General features: G+C 49.6%; 1 protein-coding gene across 3 annotated transcripts in view; it reads right to left on the reverse strand.

The window, feature by feature from the left end:
- Positions 1 to 6,623: 6,623 nt before the first annotated feature.
- The window catches only part of MKNK2 (MAPK interacting serine/threonine kinase 2), a 33,405-nt gene continuing 13,053 nt past the window's right edge, over positions 6,624 to 26,975 (reverse strand). For all 3 annotated transcript variants that reach the window (XM_069073091.1, XM_069073260.1, XM_069073170.1), the window contains 9 exons: positions 24,892 to 24,971; positions 24,437 to 24,510; positions 22,323 to 22,427; positions 21,961 to 22,016; positions 20,532 to 20,627; positions 15,765 to 15,959; positions 15,030 to 15,194; positions 10,952 to 10,995; positions 6,624 to 10,438 (listed from right to left, as the gene is read on the reverse strand). In XM_069073091.1, the coding sequence (XP_068929192.1) occupies positions 10,180 to 10,438; positions 10,952 to 10,995; positions 15,030 to 15,194; positions 15,765 to 15,959; positions 20,532 to 20,627; positions 21,961 to 22,016; positions 22,323 to 22,427; positions 24,437 to 24,510; positions 24,892 to 24,971 (1,074 nt within the window). In that variant the 3' untranslated portion in view covers positions 6,624 to 10,179. The remainder of the gene's footprint in view (positions 10,439 to 10,951; positions 10,996 to 15,029; positions 15,195 to 15,764; positions 15,960 to 20,531; positions 20,628 to 21,960; positions 22,017 to 22,322; positions 22,428 to 24,436; positions 24,511 to 24,891; positions 24,972 to 26,975) is intronic.

Consider the following 26,975-nt stretch of genomic DNA (forward strand, 5'->3'; position numbering starts at 1 on the left):
GCCCATCTTCTTCCCTTTCTCTTGCCCTGTGACCGGCCCATCTTCTTTCTTCTCATACATTTCTTTGATATCATCTTTTTCTCCTCCCTCATAAAGTAAGGTGTCACATCCTGCCAATGTCTACCACATACCTCTCCGTTGTTCTGCCTATTTTCAATTTAATTTCTTTAGTGTTCTATGGCTTAGTCATACAACAATGCCAGAAGAGTATTGGTGCTTAGACAGACAGACAGACAGATAGGCAGGATAGATAGATATGTGCATACGTATGTATGTGTGTGTATATATATATATATATATATACACACATACATATATATATATATATACACATATATGCCTTTGTTTTGGAAAGAAGTAATTAGAATAACTTTGCAATTTCCCAAAGGCTAGGCAGCCTGCTAGCTTCCTGTTCAGTTCTGGGTTCAACTCATTATACATAGGGAGCGTTTGTCCAGATAGAGTGCTTGCTACGCAGTAAGCACCTAATAGCTGCTTGTTGACCCTTTTTTGGTTCCTGGCTTCCAAGAAGAGGAGGAACAGTGGGTTTCCAAGAAGGGCCATAGCCACATGCAGTCTGTCTGCAGCACCAGCTGTGCCCGCTGCATGCCCAAGGACAAGGCCACCAAGAAGTTCATCATCCTCAACATCGTGGAATCTGCGGCCATCAAGGACATCTCTAAGGCCGGCATTTTGGACTCTTCTGGGCTGCCCAAACTGTATGTGAAACTACATTGCTGTGTGAGCTTCACGATCCATAGCAGGGTAGTAAGGAATCGATCCCAAGAGGCACAAAAATGCCAGACACCCTGACCCCCTTTAGACCTACAGGTGCTGCTCCCAGATCCCTTCCAAAGCCCATGTAAAGAGCCATCTGCCCATCAACATTCCTGAACCAAGCAGAGGAAAAGAAAATGGTTGGTCTACCAAATAAAACAAAAAGAAAAAAACAATAAATGCTTGTTGATTGATTGATTGATGGTCATCCTGATGGACAGGCTCTATAACCCATCCATTCGACTGCACATCCCAGCCTGTACAATAAGCATTCCTTAATTCCTTGGTTTGTCCTAAGTGGATAGTTAGACCAAACTCCTCTCAGTCATTATGGATCTCACCTAGGAGATTCTGCCTTCCTTTTTAAGTATGCCCTTAAACAGGATAGGTAAAGGAAGGTGTAGTGTGGGCCCAGAGTAGCTCTGTATACTAAGAAGATATAACCATGTAAGGAAATTCAAGATGCAGGGGTGGAAAGTTTGATGAAGAATATTCGAGTGAAGCTAAACAAAGGTATAAATAGAAGTGATATTGTTACAGGTACATAACACAGACCACTTGCAAAGAAAGGAAATAGATGAGGAGTTGCTGAGGAGAAGATCACCAGTCTGGCACAGAAACATGATGTATTAATAATGAGGGACTTCAATTATTCAAATCATTGACTGGAGATCCCCCTCTGCCAAAAGAAGAGCATCTGATGGGGCTTTGATTTGCCTTTGTGATAATGTCCTCATTCAAACAGCAGAGTCCCTAATGAAGGGGATTTCTATTCTGGTTTCTCACCAACTAAGAAGAACTGGTGGATGGGATGGAAATGGCAGAAATCTTGAGAAGCAGACGATTCCGTGTTAGAATTTACAATAGAGAACTAGAGGGTAGCATTGTTTGGCATTCGCCTTTGATTTGGGGGGAGCAGATTTTGGAGGATTCCAGGAAAGAAAAGATGGGATCCCATGAGCTAAAGTTCTCCAAGGGAAGTCAGTCCAGGAAGGGTAAGAAGTTGTCAATGAAATTCCAGTGACACAAAGAACAATTCCAATGAGGAGAAAAAGACAGAGTTGATTGCCTGAATGATTAGATTTTAGATTTAATTAGATGTATTTATTACATATTATATTATTAGATATTATTATTATTAGATTTTAAAGATGCAGAGAGAAGCTACGAGCAATGGCAGGTGACAGTGGGCCAATACAAAGCAACAACTGATATTCACAGGAGGTTTTTAGAGTTTGCAAAAGCACTTCACACTATCTAGGCTGTTCCTCCTAATAACCCTGGGAGATACATGCCACTGTTATCCCAAACATATGGCATGGTCCAATACCCTCTGGATCAGGAGTACTAAAAGTCAGAATCAGCTGAGGCAGACAAGGAAAGATTTTGGTGACAAAAAGTAGCGGTTTAAAACAAACGATGTAGGGGCAGCTAGGTGGCACAGTGAATAGAGCACTGGCCCTGGAGTCAGGAGGACCTGAGTTCAAATGCGGCCTCAGGCACTTAACACAAAAACTAGCCAGGTGACCTTGGGCAAGTCACTTAACCCCAATTGCCCTCCAAAAAAGCAAAAAATAAAAAAATAAAACAAATGATGTTGGGAGAAGGATTGAAGAAGGAATACAATGACTGGTAGAGGTAGATGGGATAATGACCGTGGACAAGGGAGAGTGGAAGAGGCATCCAGTTCTCATTCTTGTATTCATCTTTGAGTTGGAGAGAACAAAACAGAAATTGCTAGTGGAGATGGGATACCCAAAGGGAGCAGGGGGGTGGGCCGGGGGACTGTAGGATTGCACCTCATGCCCTGGCGGAAGTTGGCTCTCCGGGCCAGCTGACCCGCATCCCAGGATGCTGGGCTCATTGGCAGATACATGGTCAGTGATTTCTAAAAAAATGGAGACTAAAGAGCTGGAAGAGGAATGAGGGAATCATCTTTTTTTTAAAGGAAAAGATGAGGCTGTAAATTAGAAGTCAGTGAGCTTGACTCCGCTGTCCTGGGAAAATTCCAGACTGTATTATTAAAAGGATGGTTAGCGAACCTGTAGAAAAGGCTATAATAATCGCAGAGTCAACATGGTTCCAGCAAGGACAAGTCATACCAGATGAACCTCATTTCCCTTTGTTTTGATGGAGTTACTAGACTGGTAGGTCAGGAGGATGTTATAGGTGTAATTTACCTAGGTTTTAGGAAAGCAGTTTACAAAGGTTCTCATGCTTTGCTTGAATGAGAAAGGTAAGCCATAAAACCACACAATTGGGGAATTTCAAAATCATTTGTCGACAGTTGGGTGAAATAAGTGATCGATGGTTCGAAGTCAACTTGGAATGAGGTCTCTAGTGGAGTGCCCCTAGGATCATAAGGCCGGAGCAGGAAGAAACCCTAGACATTCTTTCTCCAACCTTCTCATTGTGCAGACCAGGAAAATGAGAACCAAGGAAAGGGAAATGATTTGTCTAAGTCCATATAGGTACCAAATATCAGAGCAGGGATTTGAATACAGGTCCCCTGACTCTAAATCCAACATTCTTTCTGCTCTACACATACATATATGTATATACACACACACAAAATACATGTAAAGAATATATATGCATAAGCATGTGTATACACAGAATACATATATAGAGAGAATGCATAGGTTTAGACCAGGAACGGGGAGCCTGTGGCCTCGAGGCCACATGTGACCTTCTAGATCCTTGGGTGTGACCTTTTAACTGAGTCCAAGTTTTACAGAACAAATCCTTTTATTCAGGGGATTTGTTCTGTGATGTTTGGATTCAGTCAAAGGACTTCACTTGAAGACCTAGAGGGCCACAAGCGGCCCTGAGGCTGCTGGTTCCCTATCCCTGGTTTAAACTATGTGTATGTATGCATTTATGTATGTATGTCAAGACATCACCCCATGATATCATTGGTCCTCTTCAAAAACAAAGGACAAACAACAATATATATATATATATATAATTATCTATCTATCTGTCTGTCTGTCTATCTATCATCTATTTCAGGACTTCTGTCTGGGCATGGAATTTAACATTTCTACCAATGACTTTGAGAAAGTGTAGTCATCTTCATCAAATTTCCAGATGAGAAAAACATCTGGAGAGAGAGCTCATATGCTGGGTGAAAGTTCAGATCCCCCAAGATCTTGATGAGCAAGAATGCTGGGCAGAATCTAAAAGGACACATTTTTAAAGAGACATACTTGAGTTAAAAAAATGGCTCCCCAAGTACAATATGCAGATGGTATGGCCAGGCAGCAGTTTTTCTGAAAATGATTTGGGGGCTTAATGGGCATAAAAGATTAATATGAACCAACAATGTCATATCGCAGCCAAAAAAACTAATCCAATATTAGGTTATATGCAAAAGGCTGTGAGAGGCAGTTGTTGCCTAGTGAGTAAAGACCCAGAAACAGTCTGAATAACTTGGGTTTAAATCTCAATACATTGGGTTGGGTGACCCTGGACCAGTCACTTAACATCTTAATTTCCCAGGCAACTCTAAGACTACGTTGTGGACTAGCAGTTGGCCTGTACTGATGGGGCAAGGTATCTTACCTATTCCCTCCACCAGTGAAATCACATGTCCAAAGCAGGAGAGGCATGATAGCCAGGGCTTCCTAGCCTTAAAACATCAGGCTAGGCTGCTCAGCCCTGAGGGAAAAAGCTGCAGGAGTGGCAAGATTGAGAAGGCCTATGTTACAATCTACAGGAGTGAGGGAAGGGGAAAAGAGGGGAATAAGAGATGGAATAGGGGGAGAGAGAGTGAGGGAAGAGACAAAAAGGGAGCCAGGGCAGAAAGAAGGAGGATTATTAAAAAGAAAGGCAGAGAGAAATAGGGAAGAGAAAGAGGGAGTGAAGAGAGACAGGGAAGGACTGAAGGAAGAATGGGAGGAAGGAGAGGAAAAGAGAAAAAGGAAGGGGAAGGCGATGGTTTGATTTTTGTCTTTGTATGCCCAGGGCTTAGACCAGTGTGTGGCACATAGTAGGCATTCAACAAATATCTAAAGCTGAATACAAGATCATTCTCTTCCTCCTTAGTCTTCTTCTACACTATCTAAATCACCCTGCCTTGTACAGACCTATCTGTCTCCTAATTGTACTTCTTAGCCACCACACCCCTACCAGTAGAAGAGGCTCCCATCGGAGCAGGGAGTGTTTAGTTCATTTTAATATCTCAGTGCTTTGCACACAGTAGGTACTTCTTAGCAATGGCGGGAAGGGGAGAAGGAGCATTTAACCCAAATTATTTTACAAATGGGGAAAGAGATCCTAGGAATTCCCTCCTTTAACCTTCCTCTCTCTGCCTCCAGCAAACACATTGGTAGTTGTCCTTCTTTCTGTAAATGATGCCACTCCAGTGGAGTCAAGGTACAGCGTTTGTGACTGTGGCTGATCAGACCGACAGGAGTTTGGAATGCTTTCCACAGGTTGGGCGTAAATAGGCCACATGGACATTTAGAGTGGAGGTATCTCTCCATTTCTCACATCTCACATTTCTTTAAGTTGCCACAATTCTACAGCTTCTTTGATTGCAGGCACCCCACGATGGGCCATCCTCTGCTAGCATCTCCCATGTCTCATAATCGATTCCAAAGTTTTTCAGAGAGGCCTTGAGAGCATATTCATCAACACAAGCAGCACTGATCAGTGCCCATCCCCCCTTCACCCGAGCCACTCCAGTCAGGTGGAACCTGCTTGACTTGTCCACTTCTAGACAAAATCAAGATGGCAGAACCACTCACAGTCAGATGGCCAGTGAAAAGGAGTCTTTACAGATGGCACTGCCTATATGTCCCCTCCTTTGGGCCAAATGGGGAATACACGCAAACCAAAGGACACAATATGAAGCATCAGGTCACAGTTGTTTGGGGTTGGGTCATTTTTTTCAGTCATCTCCAACTCTGTGACTCCATTTGGGGTCTTATAGAGATACCGGAGTGGTTTGCCATTTCCTTCTCCAGCTTGTTTTACAGATGAGGAAACTGAGGCAATGTGAAGTAACTTGCCCAGGGTCACACAGCTAGGAAGTATCTAACGTCACATCTGAAATCAAGAATTGTTTACACTAACGGAAAGCTCTCCCCACTCCAACTAGACACAGAGCTGTGAAGAGTCTACAGATCCATATAAAAATGTTTTTCCATACTAAGGTAAACATCTTGTTTTTAAAGCCAACTATCCTTGTAGGCAGTACAAAAGCAAAGTTTTCTCTAAAGTCTTTTAAGGGGCAGAGAAAGGCAAAGCATCTGATTTCTTCTGTTACATAGATCATTCACTTTTATGCTTATCCTTACATAGTAAATTGGGATGAGGGTAAACTCAAGTACTTGGGTTTTCTCAGTTTACCCCAAGATAGAGGTTAGCTCTTAAAAGTCGCTCACGTCAGGAGAAATATTAAGGGGACTTTTTTTTTTCTTCCTCAAGGTCTGTGTCTCCATTTTTTATCTACGAGATTTGGTTCATTGTTCTGCCCTCTCTAGATCATTCTGGGTCCTGTGTCCTCCAATATGAACTGTCCTTTCTAGTTTTCTCCCCTACCCATATTCACCATCACTTCTGTTCTCTGTACAATCCAGATCATGCATGTGCCACCTGCCTCCCACTGTAAGCCCCGAAACCCTTTAAGGCTGGGGAGCTACCATCTCCTCTCTGGGCACTTAGCTACTTTGCCTCATCTCACCATCATCCTTCATGTACGTGTTCCCCCTCACCCCCAGCAAAATAGGGTAAAAGCCAACATGACACTATCTGTCTTTCCCAAAACCCAAGGGAGGGGATCCCAAGCCACACCCTGGCCAGGGCCACGAGGGGAAGAACACACAATCTTATACAATCAATAGGTTGCAATGCTTTTATTAAATCCTTACAAAACAGAATACAAAATTCTGGCATTTGATAGTTGTTATAAAGGAAAACTCTCGAGCTGTATCAGTTTACCTGGTACCCCATAGTTAAAGTGCTTTTTTCCCCTCCTTTTCTTTCTGTCGGGTTGGTGCATGTTTCGTTGTTGGTTTTGTTTTTAGCAGTTTCTAAGCTGACATACCCCTTTCTCATGGGGGCCAGTCTCGGATACCAGCAGTGCAGTGTGTGACATTGTTCGGGCCATTTTCAAGAATGGCCTACCCCGTGCTGGGGTGGGGACAGGGGGTGCATCTCTTTATGAGCCTTGAAAAAGTCAGGTTCACAGTAACATTTCTAACCAGTTCCAAGTTGAATTAATTGGCTGAAGGGAGGAGGGGCAAAGAGTTGGGCAGGAAGGGAAAGTGAACCTAAATTTAAAAAACAAAAATAAAAGTCAGTCATCAGTATCAGCTAAATTCTGATTGGGGGGGGATAGCAATTTGAGTCTCCAAGGCTTTTTTGGGGGGGAAGGGAGTTAAAAGAAAAAAAAATCCCAGAAAACTCCCAGCTGGAAAGAACCATTGATTTTCCATTTACACCCCCATCCTACTCAAGAAACTTCAGAGACTGCAGTGTCTTTGGAAGTGAGTTCGAAGTCTGACCTGTGAAGGGGGCTGAAGTAAGGGGCAAGAGAGAGGAAGGAGGTCTCTTCACCTTCCTCCTTTGTCATGCCCCACCCCACAACACTCAGTAAGGTCAGTAGGGGAGGAAACTTCAATCCTCCAGGCCCTGCCCTGGCCTGCCAGGTATGTCCAAAGATTTGGGGAGGATTGGAGGTCAAGGCATATGGAGGGGAGGAACATTAGAAGGAGGCAGTTCCTTTTTTTTGTTTGTTTAAAAAAAAAAAAACTCTGCCCCCTCCTCCAGGTGTGACCAGGATTCCAGGTGTAGTGTGGGGATAGCCTGACCCCTACTTACACCATTCAAGTATTCTTAATATAAGACAAATACCGGTTGGGTGGGGGTGGGGGGCAGGATGAAATCTACAAGTGAGAATAAAAACAAATTGCTCCAAAAATCCCTATAAAAACACAATGTACAATCAAAAGACCTTGGACTCTGAAGAAGCAAGAGGATGGTTTCCCCAGAATCCCCTGCTTCTTCTACCTTCGGCTGTCTGAGAGGCTTCCCAACTTCCCTGGTGGGCATGGGACAGAACTCACGCAGTGTGGCTCAGACCATTCAAGGGAGTTCTGGCCAAGGGCTGGAAGGGGGGCATTGGTAGCAAAGAAATGAGGACTGAGGGAATGAGAAAAATGCTATTTGAGGCTTAGGGGAGCTGAGTATAAAGAAACCTGAGGACTTCTCTCTAAACATGTCCCACCACTTTCACCTCCCTGACTGGGAAAGAAAAAAGTCTCTATATATACACACACACACACACACACACACACACATATATATATATGCATATATATATATATATATATGTATATATATATGCATACATAAGAATGAACTGGTATTGCATAGTTTATCGCTGCCCAGAATCCAAAGGTGGGGGGGAGAAAACACCATCCACAGAGGTGCCCTCTCCTGGCTTCTGGGAGGGGAGACGGACCGGGAGGAGACACCAAGTCTCTCTACAGGAATTCCTGCTTGGAGGGTTTCATCAGACATCTTCCTAGAGCCCTGATCCACCTGGATCTGCGGAGCCCCAGGATCCAAGATACCCCAAGTCCAAGCAGGAAACTAGAAGCTTTTTTCCTGAATGTTGGCAAATTAAGTACTCCCCTTGGGGGCTGGAGTTTGTTTAAGCTTCAGGCTTCGGTGTGGGGGAGAAGATGAGGGACGTCTTCCCAGTCTAGCCCCACTGACTGAAATTGCCCACTCTGGGCTTAACTCCAAGCTTAGGGGAAGGCAGTGGGCATGGCACTGTCCCACTCGTCCTGAGCCCTGAAAATGGGCACGTTAGGTAGGCCCTAGGGCCCAGGTGCCCATGCCCTAGGCACCTGAGTAGCCTATTCCAGCCAACGAAGATGAATAAAACATCCCCCCCTTGTTCTTGCCCCATCCTGACTCTCTACTGTCCTACCAAAGGTTGGCACAAGTCTGACCAGTGCATGGGGGGGCTGCCCCACCCAGGTTTCATAGCAGCACACACCCTCACCACAGGAGCTGCCAACAACTACTCTAGGGAACAGTGGGGAAGCCAGCTCTCCTCCTTCCTCCCTGCCTGGGACATGGGAGTCACCTGTATTTGAACAGTCAGACCAGAGCACAGGAGTCCAGCACCTCCCAGCAGGGTCTTGTCTCCATCACCAGCAGTCAGGTACACATGCTTCCCCCAGGGAGGCCAATATGTAACAGGGCCTCAGGGGAAAAAAAAAAAGGGAATTTGCAGAAGACCCAGATTGTCTGCCCCAGGAGAGGGGGTACGGGAAGAGGAGTTTTGCCAGTTGGGGATGAGTAAGGGAGAAAGCCAGCCACTACCCTGCTCTTAGACTACATTTTGGCCAGTCAGTGATGGGATGGGATAGGGGAGGGAGGAGGGAGAGAGCCAGACGGAAAGGGGGAGGAAAGGAAGAGGAGAGCCCCAGAGGAGTGGCCCAATTTGGGTGTAGGCTCTGCCTCCCCTGCAGGGCTTCATCCTCCAGGATCCAAGTGAGCTAAACTTGTCCTCCAAGTAAGACCCCAAAAGGAGAACTTGGGGGTGGGGAAGGGAGGAACAGGAGAGGAGAGGAGTGGAATGGGTTGACATTTCACCTGGAGCTTAGGCATGGACCACATTCCTTTCTCAACACTGTACACAGGCCAGGTGGGGAAAACTTCCTTAAAATACTAAGAATTTCCCATGGGGCTGGATGAATGCAAGATGAATTTCCATATATTATATATATACATATGTATAAAATGCATATGTATATACATAGATAGAAAATATGCATATATGCAGTGGCAGGGGGAGTAGGGAAGGGAAAACATTCCTCCCTTCTCGCCCCCCCCACACACGTGCACTTTCCTACCCCAGCTGCCCATCACCTGCTTTGGAAGACGGAAAAGCTTCTTGAGTTAGGAATAGGCCTTCCTCCTGAGCTGATTCTTTACACTCAATCTGGAAGGGGAGCAAGGAAAATGTGGGGGGTAGGGGACGTGCCAGGGGACGGAGAAACACACGTCTTTTCACACAACTGACTGACCGTCTTTCACAGTATGGGGGGAGCTGAGTTTACAGCGCATCCTTTGGCGTAGGAAGGGAGGGAACCCTCAACAACAAAAAAGGACCCACAAATGTCAGTGTGCTACACGCCCTTTAAGCGTGCCTGGGGTGTGTGCCGCATTCTTGCTTTGTTGGTAAATACCATTAGACCATTTAAAAAATGTTTATAAAAAAAAAAAAACTACTCCCAAGGTCAGTTGAACTCCCTGGAAACCAGCCAGAGGAGGGAGTGATCGCCGGCTGGCAACAGCTTAAAAAACCAAACCCAACCCCACCGAAACTCAACGGGATGAATGCGCAGGAGGGGCTGGAGGGCGACCTGGCTGGGGCTGTTACATGTGGTCGCTGACCAGGACCAAGGGGCTGACCAGGTGCTGTGGGGCTGGTGGGGCCTTGGACAGGCTGGCCTTCTGCCGCCGCTGGGCCAGTTTCGACTTGGACGGTGGTGACAGCTGCATGGAACATGAGGTAGCTTTGATGACGATTGGTCGGTTTTCTTCCTCCTCCTCGTCTTCTTCACGCTGGGCCAGCTGGCGGTTCACGGCGATTGCCTCTGCCGCAAAAGAGGTGAGTTCTTTGGCACTGCTGTTTCTAGGGGACAAAAGGAAGAGAAAAAAAGAGTCAAGCCCCCCACTGCTGGAATTGTGGGGTTTTACTAGGGGGTAAGGATGCAACTCTGAGAGAAAGGATGGCTTCTGCATACGGCAGAGAGTACTCCCACCTACATTTCCTCAAAACCCAGATAACATATCAAAAGAGGAGCTGGGACCAGGGATCCAGATGTGAGGCCAGAAAACAAAGTGGAAGTCACAACCCTACGCAGGGACATTCAAGACCATTACTTCAAAGCGCCAACCCCTGAGAAGGCCAGCCAATAGGAATATTCAATTGCTGCCTCAGAAGGCTCAAAGCCTCCAATTTAGGAATGAGCTCAGCAGTGGACAAGCCACCATCTTATGTCCCCAAACCTCTGGGGAGGACAGGTCTTCAAGTGAAGTCCAACTAAGAATGGCCTCCTTCCCTTGCCAGGCCTAGAAGCATAATCCCCTCTGCAGAGAGTAAGACTGAAAGATGGGGGGGTTGAGGGGTATGGGGTTGTCTCACCTCTGCAGGATTATTGGAGTGGGAAAGGTGTTATCCGGAGCACACTGAAATGAGAACACAAGACCTCCATTAGTCATGGGCCAGGCTGCTGGCGAGCTTAGGGCCTCTGTCACTCCTGAGGCTGAAGGCCCTGCTTTAACTGGTTATGGTTATGGGGTGGGGGTTCTGCATCCACAGCCCTGAGAAGACTGCTGTGACCTGATCCCTCCTTGGATTTGTAATCCAAAGACTCAGAGGTCCCTTCAGTGCCAAGCTAGGGGAGGGGCATTCCCCTTAGAAGGTAACCAGGAGCTTCAGTGAGAAGAATAACAACCAAGAGAGAACAAGTTCCAATCCTGACCCTGTCATTTCATAGCTCTTGCACAGAGCCTTTCTTTTCCTTCTGGCTCATTTTCCTCATCTGTAGAGCTGGGGCAAGAGAAGCAAACAGAGTGATAGCTATGAAGCCCTGGGTGAATCACAAAGAAGCGTGCATATAAAGGTTATGATTATGACCTTGGCCACCACTACATCTGTGACCTCAAGCCAGGCCCTCTGACTCCTCCAGGTGTCAGTCCCTTCTCACCGGGGTCCTCACCACCCACCTCTCAAGGGAACGAGAAAATGCAACGGAGAGCAATTTAGAAAGCTAAGTTTTTGTGCCCACGTAAAGGATTAGTGTCACCAGACGTCTTCCCCAATGGCAGCACTTTTTAACATTTCCAGAGCCAGCTCTGTTTTAGATTCATAGCATTTTAGACCCAGCAGGGATCTTGAGCCATCACCTAGTTCAATCTCCTCATTAAAGAAAAGAACAGGTGAGGAAACTAAGGCACAGGTACTAAGCAGACTATCCAAAGTCACAAGGAATAAATCACATCTGCTCCTAGAATTTCATTAAAATTACAGGCTCAGGATTTACGTGACAGATGAAGGCTCTGAGGCACAAAGGGGTCAAGGAATTTGTTCCAGGTCAGACATGGAAGTCAGACTCCACCACTTTGCAATGGACAAGGAGATGGACAGAGCGGGGCCTGGAAGCAAGCTTCCCAATGTTCAAGGAGGTCCAAAAACCCAACAAAAATCACAATAAGGATGTGTAATGGGGGTGAAGAATCACTTCTCTTCAAGGAAGTCTCAATGTTGGTTGGACCTGCCCCAAAATCTGGGTAGGGGTGACGTGTAATAGATTTTTCAACATATACATTCATTTCTTTTTTTTTTTCTTTTTTGGAGGGCAATTGGGGTTAAGTGACTTGCCCAAGATCACACGGCTAATATTTGTGTTAAGTGTCTGAGGCTGGATTTGAACTCAGGTCCTCCTGACTCCAGGGTCAGTGCTCTATTCACTGTGCCACCTAGCCGCCCCACGTTCATTTCTTTTCCTCCTTTTTTAAAGATCTCTTTTTAGGAAGGCAGCCTTCATTGTGACCAACAATTATGAAGCCCAGCTTTAACACTTTCTATAGACCTCAAGCTTTAGGCAAATCAGCTGAACTCTTGTTTTCTTCTTGGTAAAATTACTCCTAAGGTATCTTCTAGCTTAATGTAGAGTGGATGGACACACTTGGATTGAGGAAGACCCAAACTTGAATACTGAATGTGACCCTGGGGACATCATTTAACCACTCTGGGGCTCAGTTTCCTCAGATGTAAACTGAAGGAGTTGGATTTCATGACCACCAAGGAAACTTCCAGCTCTAAGTCTCTCACCAAATGGATTGTTCTCATCACTCAGACCTTTGGACAGCTTTGGGGTCTTCTCATCTATTCTAACCTCACCTGTCTAGTCTCTTCTTCAACAAGAAGTTTTTAAAAAGAAATGCAAGCCTCTGGCACCACCATTCTAGACCAGCCTGGAACTTCATGGAAACCCACAATCTGAGTGAAATAGCTAGCCGGGCCATCCCTCCTCCCTCCTTCCTTTCCATACTGTGCTCAGACCCCAAGGTCCAGCCCAAGTCCAAGGGCTTCCAACAGACCTTCCCTGATCACCTCAGCCAACCTTCACCACTCCCTAGTTTCCCAACCCCATGAACTCCTCCAGAGCTATCTCCACACCCCACTCGTTCAGCCCTGAGCAAACATACCCTAGGATTATTACTTCTTTTCTTGCACTTATATGCCAGATCTCCCCCAAACAGACCTTTATCTGCAGGGACTGAACCTTCTCCTTTCCCATGGTCCCTGGCACAGGGTTGGACAACTAACATGTTTAGTGGGACGGAGAACCACTGTTAGCCAAGAGTGTGAGCCTGTTGTTCAGAGGCCATGGGCCTCTCTGGCCTCTGGAAGCCAGGAGACCTTCCTTGTGGTTTCTGTCTCCCACCTTCTGGATGACTTTCTCTACTTCAGAGACTTCATTGCTAACTGTTCCTCTCCTCTGCCATCTCTAACTACTCAGCATGGTGAAGTAGGCCAAATATTGGCCTTGGCCTGGACCCAAATGCTAACGCTGATCCTATTAGCTGTGTGATCCTGGGCAAGTCATTTGACCTTTCTGAGTCCCTCTTTCTTCATCTGTAAAATGGAGGGATTGGATTGGCCCTAGGATCTAAATAGGCCCTAGAGGGAAGGAGTCAAACAAACCTGAATGGGAAAACAAATGAGAGCCTTTAAGCCTATGTAACTGGTTTCTTCTGTAATGCTATATATTTTATGTATTTAAGAACAGTATTTTGAGAAGAGGTTTCCTTAGGCTTTAATAGGCTTTTCCATATTACCAAAAGGGTCCAAGGACACAAAAAAGGTTAAGAACCCCCAAACTAAATGAGTGGCCAGTACCTGATGCTGTCTGTCACACCTCCACACAGTGGAGGAACGTACTAGCTTTAGGGGCTTCATTTGGGTGAGCAAAGGGCAACTGGGGTGCAGAGGAGGGGAGAAAAGGCCAAGAGGCATATCTAAGCTTAACAACTTCCTAATAATCGCAACTCCCCCAAAGTGGGAGTCAGTCTTTGGGCAGCCTCCTCTCTTGAGGTCATCAGGGAAGGGCTGGGGGATTACTCAGGACAGAAGACACTCTCCACCAGATAAGGCTAGACTAAATATCCTGAGGGCCCTTCCCACTCAGATGCTTCCCTACACCGGTGAAAACCCTTCCAAGAAGTCTTCCCCAAGCTCCCCCCAAACCCGAACCTCCAGCCCGCCTTCCTCTGGCCTCTTTGTGTGTCTCAGTCTTAAAGATCTAACTACAACACTCAATAATCTGCTTCAGGGCACCATTGTCTCTCTCACTCCTGTAGCTCCCCAAGAGGCCAAATTCAAGTCCGCCAGCTAGCAACTGAAGTGCTTCCTCTGCCAGGCACAGAGGGGGCAAACAAAGAAGGCAGAGCAATAATCCCTGCTCTCAAGGAGCTCACACAGTCCAAAGGGAGAGACCAAGTGCCAACAAATGCGTCATTCCATGGGGTAGAACCTCCTCTCCACCCCCAAGCCAATCACTGCCCGTTGAATTAAACTGAGCAGTAGCCATCTATGTACTCCCTGAAAGGCGCCAGCCAAGTTGCTTCGATGGGCCTCAGTTTCCTAATCTGTAAAATAAGAGGGATATGAGATGGCCTTTTAAAGGTCCCTTCTCCTTTAAAGTTTAAGAGCTGGCACAGAATCGTGGAGAAAACACCTGGCTTGGTGCCGGTGGCACATTTGGAAGTCTCTTCCTGACTTCTCAATAACTTTATAACCACAGAATATGCATCTCAATATTCCCCATCTGTAAAATGGGGACACTCATACTACCCACCTCACAGGCCTACTGTAAACCTTAGAACACTATAAAAAGGTAAGGAGTTATTACCCATTATTAAGTCAGACTAGCCTATGGTTCCCAATTATTCTGATTTTTCCAAGTTTTATCATCAGTCACAACCTCTTAGGGACTCAGTTCCTTCCTCTGAAAAGGTGTCTTCCTGTTCTAACATCCTGTAATTCTGTGATTCCTCAAGTAAAGCCCAGGCTTGAGAACCACCACCACCTCCCTCTGTTCCCCTAAAGATTCAGAGGGTAGCAGACTCTTCCCTCTTCTCGCCCAAGTTCAAACACATCATCGCCGAGAGCCCAAGGAACAGCCTGGCTACCGCCCAGCCCCAGAGACACTTACCCCCTGCACCCAGGGGTGCTGTAGGACCTGGGCCGCACTCAGCCGCTTCTTGGCATCCCGGACAAGCAGCTTGGAGATGAGGTCTTTGGCTCCAAAGGAGATATGGGCCCAGTCCTTGTCAGGGAACTCGTATTTGCCGGCCTGTATGCTCTCAAAAAGCATATTCTGCAGGGAGGGCCAGAGGGAAGAGACCCAAGACATGTTACTTGAGGAATTACCCACTAACTTTAAGAGCCCCAGCCCCTGACTCACATCCTTGCTGTGGATCCCATGGGAGTATGGACACCGTATGTGTCACTGGGGATGCAGCAGTAGGCACAATCCCCTTTGTCTCTCCTGCCCCTGAGTGTGTGTATCTAAGTGTGTGTCTCCGTCTCTCTCTGATCCCCACTGTGGTGGGCTGCATCCTGTAGCTGAACGATCCTAGGATTTCAATCCCAGCTCAGAAGGCATGGGTGACTGCCAGCTCTCTGGGTTCCAAGGTCCTTCTGGGTCAAACGAAAAGCAGGGTGAGCATGGTTACAAAGGACCCTTCTAGTGCCAGCATTTTGTGAAACGGCTTTTGCAGGGCCAAGAGAACTGATTTCTGCCAGATCCCAGAAGACAACACTTGCAAAATACCGGTGGAACGGGAAGGGCGGGAAAGGAAAAGCTGTGAATTTCTTAGGTATCAAAATCCAAGGCGATCAGAGGGAGAATCCATGGGAGGGGGGGAGGGGGAACCAGAGCCCTCACCTGGCAGGTGTGACAAGCTTCGCCCCGGTCCCAGCCGCAGTCACTGCCGCAGTGGCCCACGAAGGGGGGGTAGCCGCTCAGCAGGATGTAGAGGATGACTCCCAGGCTCCACAGGTCACAACGTTTGTCGTAGATGGTGGCCTCCTCGTTGAAAGCTTCCACCACCTCAGGGGCCATGTACTCGGCAGAACCACACTAGGAGGGCGGAGGGAGGGAGCAGGGTTAGAAACCAGCCTCTGGGAGAGGCAGCAAACACTGGGTACAGATCTGCTGAGGGCAGGGCACAGGGGACTTGGCACCAGAGGGGCCATAGTCCCTTCATTTCAGACTCTCATAGGGACAGAGGTAGGATTTATTCTGGCTGACACAGATGGCAGGTGGGGTTTTGAACCCTGCTGGATGTGTTGGCTTTGGGATCCCCAGACCATCCCCACACAGTTCTTGTCCTAGACAGGTCCGCATTCTAGCTGGAGAGAAAAGACAAATGGAGAAAGAAGGGACCCAAGACCTCAGACCAGGAGTGCCAAGGGCCCAGGACCTGGCACAGTCTGTGCGTCAGGAAGGACTTCTCAGACGAGACAGCAATTAAAAATAATTAAGATAAACAGAAAAAGGAAGGAGGAGACAGAGAAAAGGCACAAAGGCAGGACAGACAGGACAAGTACCCAGAAGACAATTAACAGGAAGGCTGATCTGGCTACCCTAGACAGTCAAATCCAGACAGGCCAAAGCCTCAAAAGCCAAGCCAAGGAATTGTGGGGTGAGAAGGCCAAGTATTCTCATGGAAAGAGTACTGGTGTGGAAGCAAGAGGACCCGGGGGACTGCTGGGCATACCATCCTTCCTGTGGGACCTCAGTTTCCTTATCTGGGAAGACCTTGGAAATCATCTCTGACCCAACCTCCTAAATTTTATGATCACAATTATGACAGCAGCAGCTGACATGTACATAGGACTCTGTCTGCACAACAACTTTATGCACGTTATCTTTTTTTATTATGATGACAAGCCTAAGTGGGAGGGTGCTGCTATTATCCCCATTTTACAGATGAGGAAACTAAGGCAGAGGTGAAGTGGTTTGCCCAGGGTCACACAGCTACTGAGGCATGGTGTGAAACCAGGTCTCTTACCTCCATGAATGTTTGTTGATTGACTCACTGATTACTGACTGACCCTCAGTTTCCTCAGTCTCTGAAATAAGGGTGGTACCTGTAATCATCTCAGACGATGGCTGGGAGGTTTGAGTGAGGTAACCATGCCTGAAGACCCCTCTGCATGCTTTAAAGTACTGGGGCAAAGCCTCTGTCGAGAGGAGGGATGGGAGGCCGGGCCCATCCTGTGTCCTTCTGTCTCTCACATCCTCCTTCATTTGAGCCCAAGCCCCAGCCCCAGCCCGAGCCTGAACCCCAGCCCCAGCCCCAGCCCCAGCCCCAGCCCCGCTGGCAGGTCTGCCTAGTCAGGACACTTCCCCGGGGGCATCAGCCTCCTTTCCAGAACTGGTTCCCCAGAAGCCCGGCTGTAGCCCTGTCTCCCTCTCTCTCCAATGAGAAGCAGATTCTCCACACTGCCCATCAAGTGTCTGCCTTAGTCCCATTCCACCTGGCAACGGTGCCAGGGGCACCAAACCTACATATGACCCTGCATATGTGGGGCCAGAAGAGGGTGTATGCTATAGGAGGCCTAGACTTGGGAGTTTGAGGACCTGGGTTCGAATCTCACTTCTCCCCCTTATTACCTCCTGGCCTTTGGGGATACTACTTCACTGCTTGGGACGACAACAGTACAGCCACTTCTTAAGTGCCCTGCATGCCGGGCACCGTCCCAAGCACTGGGGATCCAAAGAGAGACAAAAGCCTTGGCCTGGGGTGCCCACAGACCATCTAACCATGGGGTGTTCCAACCTCCCCTTCAGCGCTTCTCAAGACCATTCCCAGACTAGCGCTTGGGATCATGGGTGCCAAAGGGGACACCTGTGAGGGAGTCCTGGCCCAGCCCCCTTCCTCCTTTTTCTCCACCTCTTTCTTCCTTGCCCTTGAAGTCTCCCCTCCCTTTACCCACTAGGCTCACACACTGGCCAGGGCATCAAGACTCTGCAGGCTGGCACATGACTTTTGCCTTGCCCTTACCGAGCTGAAGGGAAAACTAGGGAAGCAGAAAGCCCAGGGGAAGTGGGGAAAGAAAAAGTCAGTCCTCACAACCTTTCTAAGGCCCAGCTGTGTCTAGATGAAGGCCTACTTGGTCCCACTAGCAGGGAGGGCAAAGGCACAGACACCCTTCCAACAGGCCAAGTGGGGAGGGGAGGGACAGCTAGGTGGCACAGTGGCTAGAGAGCCTGCCCTGAAGTCAGGACAACCCGAGTTCAAATCTGACCTCAGACATCTACTAGCCAGGTGACCCTGGACAAGTCACTTATCCTCAAATGCCTCAAAAACAAAACAAATAGGTCCTGGCTTTTAGCGTGCCCTTCACAGGCACCTGTCATGGGGGGACTCAAAGACAGGGGCGCCTGCGCCACAAAGATCACTGACTTGGGAGTCAGGAGATTAAATCAGATAACTGCTGTAAATTGCTTTGCCAGCCTTAAAATGCTGCGTTATGCCTGTGATTATCCTTGCTTCTCTTCCCATGACAGCATCACCGCTTATTACCAGTGTGGGGCTGGCTGGCTTTGTCACTTCACCTCCCTGGGGCTTGAGAGTCTGCACTGAATGATCCTAACTTGGGGCATTTCCCCTGGTGCCCACCCTCCGCCTCAACCCCCTGGCTTCCTCCGAGGCCCAGCTGGAACCCCTCCTCCCTTTTACAGGAAGCCTTTTCAGACCCTTCCTCCTTCCAGGGCCCTCCCTCCGTGGACCATCTCCCATTTCTCCAGCCCACAGCTTTGGTCTGCACATAGACTGGGAGCTCCCTGAGGACGGGGCTGTCTTTTACCCCCAGCACTTTGCAAGGGGCCTGGAGTATACTAGCGGCTTAACTGATGTTTACTGCAGGACTAATGAAGGCATTATTCTAGAAAGCACAGAATCAGAGACCATCACATCCAAGTGCCCACCCCCTCATCTGACAGAGGGGACGGGCCTGCTTGCCAGTGCCAGCCAGGGAGGGCTCCTTCTCCTGGCAGTGGCGGGTGCAGAAAGGGTTAAGGCACAGAGCCATCGTTAGCCAGCCACCGGGACTTTCCAGCCTCCCCAGAGCCGTGGGGGGAGGGGAAGAGGGAGGCCTTCTGTGCACAAGAGACAGGAAGCCTACTGGGGAGAAGAGGGGGGCTGGGCAGCTCTCCCCTACTTCTACACCCAGACAGCCCCCGCTCTGCAAGACAAAGCCTAACTTTGTGCCGGAGAGGGGAAGGCTGTCTGAGATGCCAGGCCTGGCAGCATGGGGTGGGGGGGGAGAGAGGGGTTGCCGGAGCTCCAGCCGGGAGCCTCACCTTCCCCACCCAGCAGGACCGGGTTGCATCAGCTCCTTCCCCCGCCCAGGCTGGGCTTCCAGCCAAGGATCCTGCCTTGGGGAGGGGTGGGAAGGGCCAAGCAGGAGGGGCATGGTACAGGAAGGCTAGCTCCCTGCAGGAGGAAGGCTGGCCCTTTCCCGGCCAGGGGCTGGAACGGCCCCTCAGCCTCAATTTCTCCACGTGATCATTAGCACCACAAGCTGCACCAAACACGTTTTGTGAAACATGTGCCTGCCTTGCCCCACATGGGAGGCGTGGGTTGGTAAGGCAGTGGCCAGGGAACTCTGTGTGGTTCCCAGGGAAGTTTAGGGTTAGAGGTTAGGTCAGAGGCTCCTGGTGCTAGGGAAAGGGTGGGACAACCCCCAGACTCCAGCCTTAACCAAAGGATGGGGCAGGATGGGACTGACGGGGTGCCAAGTGGCTGGTAGGCAGGGATTTCGTGAGACTGGAGGGCTAGGAGACCCATAGAGCCTACCGGAGCCCGCGTCCTCCCTCCAAAGCCTCGCCCCAAACACACATATGTGCGCCCGGGGGTGCCCCAGAGCCTCAAAGCCCCTCCTCTCTGCCTTTGCCCAAGTCTCGCCTGACCCATTTCTGGGTGTCCTGAGCATCGGGCCCCACCCTCCCACCCAATCAGAGCTGCTGTTGCTAAGGCGAGCCCTAAGCTCTCTCACTCCGGCTCCTCCCCTGCTGCTGGGCTCGGCTCCAGGCCGACCAGGAATGGGGGTGTTATGTAACTCTGGGGCCCGTGGGGGCAGGGCGAGTGGCGGCCCCAGAGAAAAGAGGAGCCGAGGGCAATGCTCAGCCCAACATCCCACTGGGATGGCCCAGGAGGAGCCCGCTCCCTGGGGAGCCCAGGCCAAATCATCCCCAGGGAATCTGGATCCACTAGCTCCCTTAAAACTCAGCAGGCACAGACAGCCACCCAGGTTAGAGCTACAGTGACCCCGACCTCACGGTACTGGCCTACTCACTTTAAACCCCCATCATCCGTGGTTCCCCCTCTCTCCTGGACCCTCCAGAACCACACTGCAGGCTGCCAGGACAATGAAGGGAAACAGAGGCAGAGTAGAAGGCTTCCTAACCCCTCAGGTGGGCCCTTGCCTCCCAGCCTCACCACCCCATGGGCCAGCTGACCCATGGCTAGCTCAGGGCAATCCTCAAAGACAGGGCCAGGGACAAGGGACAATGAACTCTCCCTTCTGGTCAGGGGTGGTCTCATCAGAGCAAGTGCCACACACCTGACAAGCCCAGCGCAAAACACCCAAGGGCACTGGCCTTCACTGCCCCCATGCAGGGTCAGCGGTGAGCAAGACTTACCGGTGTGAGCAGCTCTGGGGTGGAGATGGGAGAGCAGTCACCATTGAGCTTAATGCCACTGCCAAGGTCAAAGTCGCAGATCTTGACTGGAGAAACCTGGCAGGGGGAGTGGGAGACAGGCAGGTCCATGAAATACAGGAACCCTAGCCCCCAGTGAATACCCTCCCCTTCTGAGCATACTCATCAGCCCTTCAAGGACCTTCCCCACATCCACTTTGGGGGATGGTCATCCCTATGCTACAAATGGGGAAAATGAGGCTCACAGAGGTCAAGGGATTTGCCCAGGACTAGCCAGCTAGTGAGTGCCAGAGGTGCGATCTAAGCACAGATCTCCTGACTCCCAAGTCCATCAATTTTTCCTACTAAATTACTGCCCCTCCCCATCCCAGACCCTGCCCGGTCATAGTCCACTGGCCTCTGACACCATCCTCGTGAGAGAGGCCAGGCCTGGGGAGACAAGGAGTGCAGTCGGTGGTGTCTGCCTGCAGCAGCAGCTAGACACCCCTCTGGCCTTACCAGGTGGGCCCAAGGCCACAGGCAGCCTGGCTATGGTGCCCAGACACCATGACCGGCGGTACTATTTTTTTCCTGTTCCCCCTGGCTGCATGCACCTCTCTCCCTGCCTTGCTCTCCTTTCTGTGAGCACCCCAACCCAGCCCAGAATCTCTTGGAGTAGGAGAGCACTTGTTCACAGTGTCCTTAGAAGGCTCTGACAGAGGGCATCACACATACCCCCATTTTACAGATGAAGAAACCAAGAAAACCAAAACCAAGCAGCACCCTAGCCCTCACATGGTGAGCCAGCTACTGGAGCAGAAGGTTGGATGGGAAGAGCACAGAACGGGGAGCCCTAGGACCAAGGTTCAAGCCTCCTCATTGCTCTGAGCTCTAGCTTTCACCTCTATAAAACAAGGGGGGGGTTAGGCCACAAAGGGGACACTTACACAATGGTCCACAGTTCCCCCCAATCATGAGATTCCAGGGGGTCTGTGAACTTGTATTTTTAAATATCTTTTATTTTCAGTATCTTTTAAAAATTCATTAAATTTCTTTTTTAAATTCATTAAATTTATTTTCAATATCTTTATAAGTACATTTCAATATCACTTGTAATCCTTTGTTGTTGTTTTTTTTATTTTATGCATTTAAAAAAAGAGATTCTGACAAGAGATCCATTCCGAGGCCTCCCCAGGCCCTCTGCCAAAGGGTTCCCTGCCCCAGAGATCGCCCTTGGACTAGGTGATCAATAAGGGCCTTCCCAGGTCTGAGAGTCTGTGCTTCTGAGTCAGCAGCAGAGCTGGGGACTTGGGTCTCTGGACTTAACCTCAAGAAGCCCCTGCTCTCGAGTCTGCACCCAAAGGGCCCGCTGCTCCCCTCCCCCCCAGGTCCCAAGCTTCTAGGCCCGCTCCTCTCTGGAGCCTCTCCTCACCTGGTCAGGATTTTCACAGAGGATGTTTTCAGGTTTAAGATCCCTGTGTGCAATCCCTGGGGAGAGCCAGACAGCAGAGGCAACGTCAAGAGGGTGGGGGAGGGCATTGGAGAAAGTCAGGGGAGGGAGGACAGGGCCAGGTTTTCTCAGAAGGCCCAAGGCATTGGGTCCTGAGGCTCCCTCGAATTAGGGGGTGGGGAGGGGATCCTGTGGCAAGCTTCTCAGCAGAAGGCAGAGAGCCATCTAGCTGGTGCAGGGAAGGGGTAGGGTGGGGAGGGGAGGAGAGAGAGGGAGGGGGCCCAGGCTTCTGGCCTGATCCTCGGCTTCTCTCCCCAAGTCCCTTGTACCCTGACATTGCCCACCTTTATTGTGCAAGAAGTCAAGAGCGCTGGCAATGTCCTGGACCACCATGCTGGCCTCAAGCTCGTTGAAATGACGCCGTTGATGGATATGAGAGAGGATGGAGCCTGCCGGGGGGCAGAGGGGAAGAGGGGGGTAAGGCACGGGTCATGGGGGAAGGCCAGCCTCATCCCCACCCCACACAGAGCGCTGGAAAGGGATGACCCCTGTGATGCCACCGTTATACCGCTTTGTTGGTATGGATCCTCATACCCACCCAAGGAGGCAGACAGTGCATCCCTGTTTTCAGAGGAGAGAAACTAGGCTCAGAGCATTCTGTTGCATAGGAATCATCCAGCTAACAAGGGTCTCGAGATTGAAAAAGAGGTCCCCTCTGACACCGAGTTTAGTGCTCTTCCCACTAAAACACACTGCACCTTGGGGTGCCCCTGGGAAAGGTGACCAAGCCTGCCTCCCGCATCTTCTGGCACCAGGGGAATGGGCATTACAACTGTGCAGACCGTGCCTCATAGCCACAGGACTTGACAGTTCTCCACTGCCCACCCACCTGCCTCCTAACCACACCAGCACGGAGAGAAGGGGGCGTCCCTGCCCTCCCTCTTCTACGAGAAGGGAAAGCTGCAGCTCAGAGGAGCAGGGACTTGTCTGGGGTTCAGAGTCCCTCAGCAGTGAGACTCACATCGGGGTGTCTAAGCTCAAAGACAGACACCTTCTCCTACACCTGGCCCCTCTCCCCGAACATGCACCAGGAAGAACGGCAAAAAAGGTCAATTTAGGCTTGACCTCAGCAAGAACTTCCCAATCAATGCATTTTGTGAGTGGGACCAGCTATTCCAGTGGGTAGCAGCCCCTCCCTTCCTTGGAAGTCCCCAAGCAAAGGTCAGGTCACCACCCTTGGGCATATTGTAAAAGGGATTTTCAGGGAAGCCAGGGCCAGGGACTAGTTGATGTCCTCCTCCCCCCCCCCCCCCCCCCCCACACACTCCTTCTCTGAAGAAGACACAAGACATCTTGTATCAATCAACCATTTACACATCATTTCTCCCATTAGAATATAAGCTCTCTGAGGCCACAGACAGATTTTGCTTCTTATTCTATATCCCCATCCGGTCACTTAGCCCTATGCCTGGCACACAGAAAACACTTGCTAAATGCCTATTGGCTTGACCTGTCTAGAAGCCCACTAGAGGCCCTTCCATATCAAAGATCCTGCACCTCTGAATCTGGGACTCACTCAAAAAAACCCAACCCACACTTAGTGACTCTTTAAGGGTCTCTTACATGGGAGTTTCTCTGAACCCTGCCTGAGCTAGCTCCCACTTCCAGCTTATCCCACCTCTTAGAAGACCCGACTGCCTGCCAGGGCAAAGCCACTTTGCTCAGTCTGACTATTCCCTAAGATGCCAAGGAGGTGTGGCTACCTGCATCAGTATGGGGCATTCTGTCACTCAGAAGTTCCTCAGGCCAGGAGCTCAAGCTCAAACAGGAATGGGGTACTAAATATACGAGCATCCCTAGGGGCCACATGTCTCATCATCTCTGTTTTACTGTATTCCTATTTATTTTTTTAACTATTTCCAAATGACGTTTTACCCTGGTTTGGGCCTCATTCTGGAGTATGGGGGGCTCAGTGTTTGACACGTCTGCCCTAGAACAGCTGCTCTCAATATGTGAGTCACTTTCAGAAGATCCACCAAAGTTAAAATGATTTTCAGAATCATTCTAAGATATAACCCACAGAGAGGAAAGCAAGGGGAGGGGGTCCTTGATCATCTTCAGGAGGGTAAAGACCAAACAGCTTGAGAACTGCAGTCCCAGACTGAAGGGATCCTAGGTCCAGTGCCAATCTCTTTCTTAAAATCCCATCTTCTGAGTCTCTAAGGGGGATCCATTCCTAATCTGAGGTGGAAGGGAGTACTCCCAAGAATCCTGTATGCTCCTTGAAGATTTCACGGATTTTAACGACCTCTGCTTTTAACCTAAGTTGTTCATGTCAGGAGTTGGGAGTTGCAGGAAGAGAAGAGGAAGGAATGGAGTGTTAATAGGCTGGGGGTGTCAAGGGGAGAGCCCAGGACATACAGCCACAGCCTCAGATGGAATCCCCCCCCATACTTACCACCCCGCATCTTTTCAAACACCAAGTAGAATCTCTCTTCTTCTTCAAAGAACTCTATCAGTTCAAGGACATTTCTGGGAAGGAAAGAGGAAGGGGGGGCAGGAGAAGGTGCTTCAGTTGTCAATTGCCCCCCCCCCATTCTAGACTCTTATGGGCAACCCTTGGCCCTGAAGGAGGATCTGAATCCCCTCTCCCTTTAGGGGAAGGGGCTGTGCAGTAGAGGCTAGCCTCACTGTGTTGGGGCTAGGGACAGAGGAGGGAGGAGGAGTGGACCTCCCAGGAGATGCTCCTGCCCATCAAAATGACCCTCATCAGAGAACTGAAGGCCTTCACTGATAGGCAAGCTTAGAAATGCAGTATGGACACAGGACAGGACTGCAGGAGGAAGCCAAGAGCTGAGATGCCCCAGGCAGACAGATGGGGGCAGGGGGCAGGGAGAAGGAAGGACTTCTTACCGATGTCCCTGGCACTGGTACAGCATCTCTACCTCCCGAAACACGCGACTCCGTATGTGGCCCAAGCGTTTCTCAATGATCTGAAAAAGAGTGAGGCCAGTGGAGTCACTAAGAAGACAGGGGCAGCCACCAGGCCCAAAGGACTCCAGAACGACTGGCCGGGCAGAAAGAGGGGCGGCAGGAAGATGGGCAGCAGGGAGGTTCAGATGCCCTCACACCAGGCATGAAATGCAAATATTCTTTATTCCTTTGTAGCTAAATATTTAGAGTTCTCTATTAAAATGTAAATCTCCAGGGAAAGGAGTCTGAAGGTCTAGGTGTATTTAAGGTAAGCTGAGCCTCTGGACCAGGAGAGACTGCTGGATGAGGGGGAAGGGGACGAGGGCAGGCCGAAACAGGGGAGAATACCAAAGCGTCCAGCTTTGCGCAGAGCCAACCCTGTTCCATACACTAGCTGCCTCTCTTCCTTTCCAAACCTGGGGATAGGCTGCGATCTGTAAATGCTAGCTATTATTATGATTGCTATTACTGTTGCTGACCAATGGAACGATGAAGAAGCCCCAGACAACATCACTACAGGACCCACTTTAAGTTCCCAGAGAGGTGCTGGGATATAATGCAAATAGTGCTTAGGACTTGGGAGGCAGGAGGCCCAGGAAGCCTGGGGCCTATCGCCCTGGCCCTGGAATCAGAAGTCCTGAGCTCAAAGCCAGGGTGTGACCCTGGACAAATTACTTACACCTCTCTGGGCCTCAATTTTTTCATCTGTAAAATGGGAGTGAGAACAACACCTACCTCCCAGGCTTGTGATGAGGACCCAAAGAGATAGTTAGTATGTGTAAACTGCTTAGCTTAGTGCACCTGAGGTATTAGGTACTGATCAGCTATCATAACTGGGCTTTAATCCGGGCTCTGGGCGTCATGTAAGTGGACTATAAACTCCTTGAGGGCAGGGACTGTTTTGTTTTGGTCTTTCCATCCCCAGAGCCTAGAACTGTGCTAGACCCAACAGGAAATACTTGTTGAATTGAGTTTCCCCCCTGAGGTTGGCTGATATCTATATATCTTTCCCCCACCCCCTCCACCTGGCTATAACAAAGAAAATAACTGAACATTTATCTCAGGCTTATATAACCCTTTTAACATTTACTAAGCATTTCCTTCAAAACAATCCCCACCACGTGATCGTGCCCTTGGTCTCTGCGGTCCTTCCTGATTCTAAATGCTACCATCCTATGTGGCTAATGGGGAAACTGAGGCATTAAGAGACAAACAGCCATGAAGAGACCCAGGGAGAGTTGAGGAATGTTCTGGCAGGGCTTCAGAATTAAGTATGAACTCTAAGTTGCTATCCAGGAAGGAATAGTCTATTCTAGCCCTGTTTCTGTTGCTGTCTGTACAACCCTAAACAATTGCTGATCTCAGGACCTCCAAATTCTTCACCCCCCAACACAGACCTAGCCATGCCATGAGGATGCCCCATTAAGTATAAAGCATCAGAAAGCTCTGCTTGGCAGAACAAACCGCCTCCCCCCCCCCCCCCCAAATGGCAAGGGTCTCCCAAAGCCATCCAGAGAAAAACCTCTTCAGGAGTTAATCAGTCCCAGAAAGGGAGCTGACCTCTCTTCCCCCATCTCCAGAAGGCTAGAGGCAGACACTTATTTCCCCCCAAGCTCAATCCTTCCACTCCCTGAATAAGGTGCAAACTAGCACGGCAGGGCCCGGGCCATTCATTGGCCAGTGGCTGGTCCTTGACAGATCCAGTCCCAATTCCCTCCAGCCCCGATCCTCAGCCTTCCCATGGGGAAATGTGAGAATGTGTGTGCGTCTTTTACTGGGAGGTGGGGGAGAAATGTGTGCAGCGTTTCTAGCTTCCTGGGTCTCAGAAGTCTCTCTAATGGTGGGCCACTCTAGGCCTCTCATCGAGGGGAGGGAAAGTCCCTCACATGCTCCCTAAAAGAACTCTTTCCATCACCCTCCCCCAAGGTTGGGCCATCTATCTTGAAACAGATTGGGGTGGGGAGGAGGTGTCAGGGAGGAGAGGGAGAGAGAGGGAGAGGGAGAGGGAGAGGGAGAGGGAGAGG

This window comes from Petaurus breviceps, unplaced genomic scaffold, assembly GCF_028583685.1.
Source record: "Petaurus breviceps papuanus isolate PSGF00001 unplaced genomic scaffold, PetGlider_PUasm1.0 108, whole genome shotgun sequence".
NCBI lineage: Eukaryota > Metazoa > Chordata > Mammalia > Diprotodontia > Petauridae > Petaurus > Petaurus breviceps.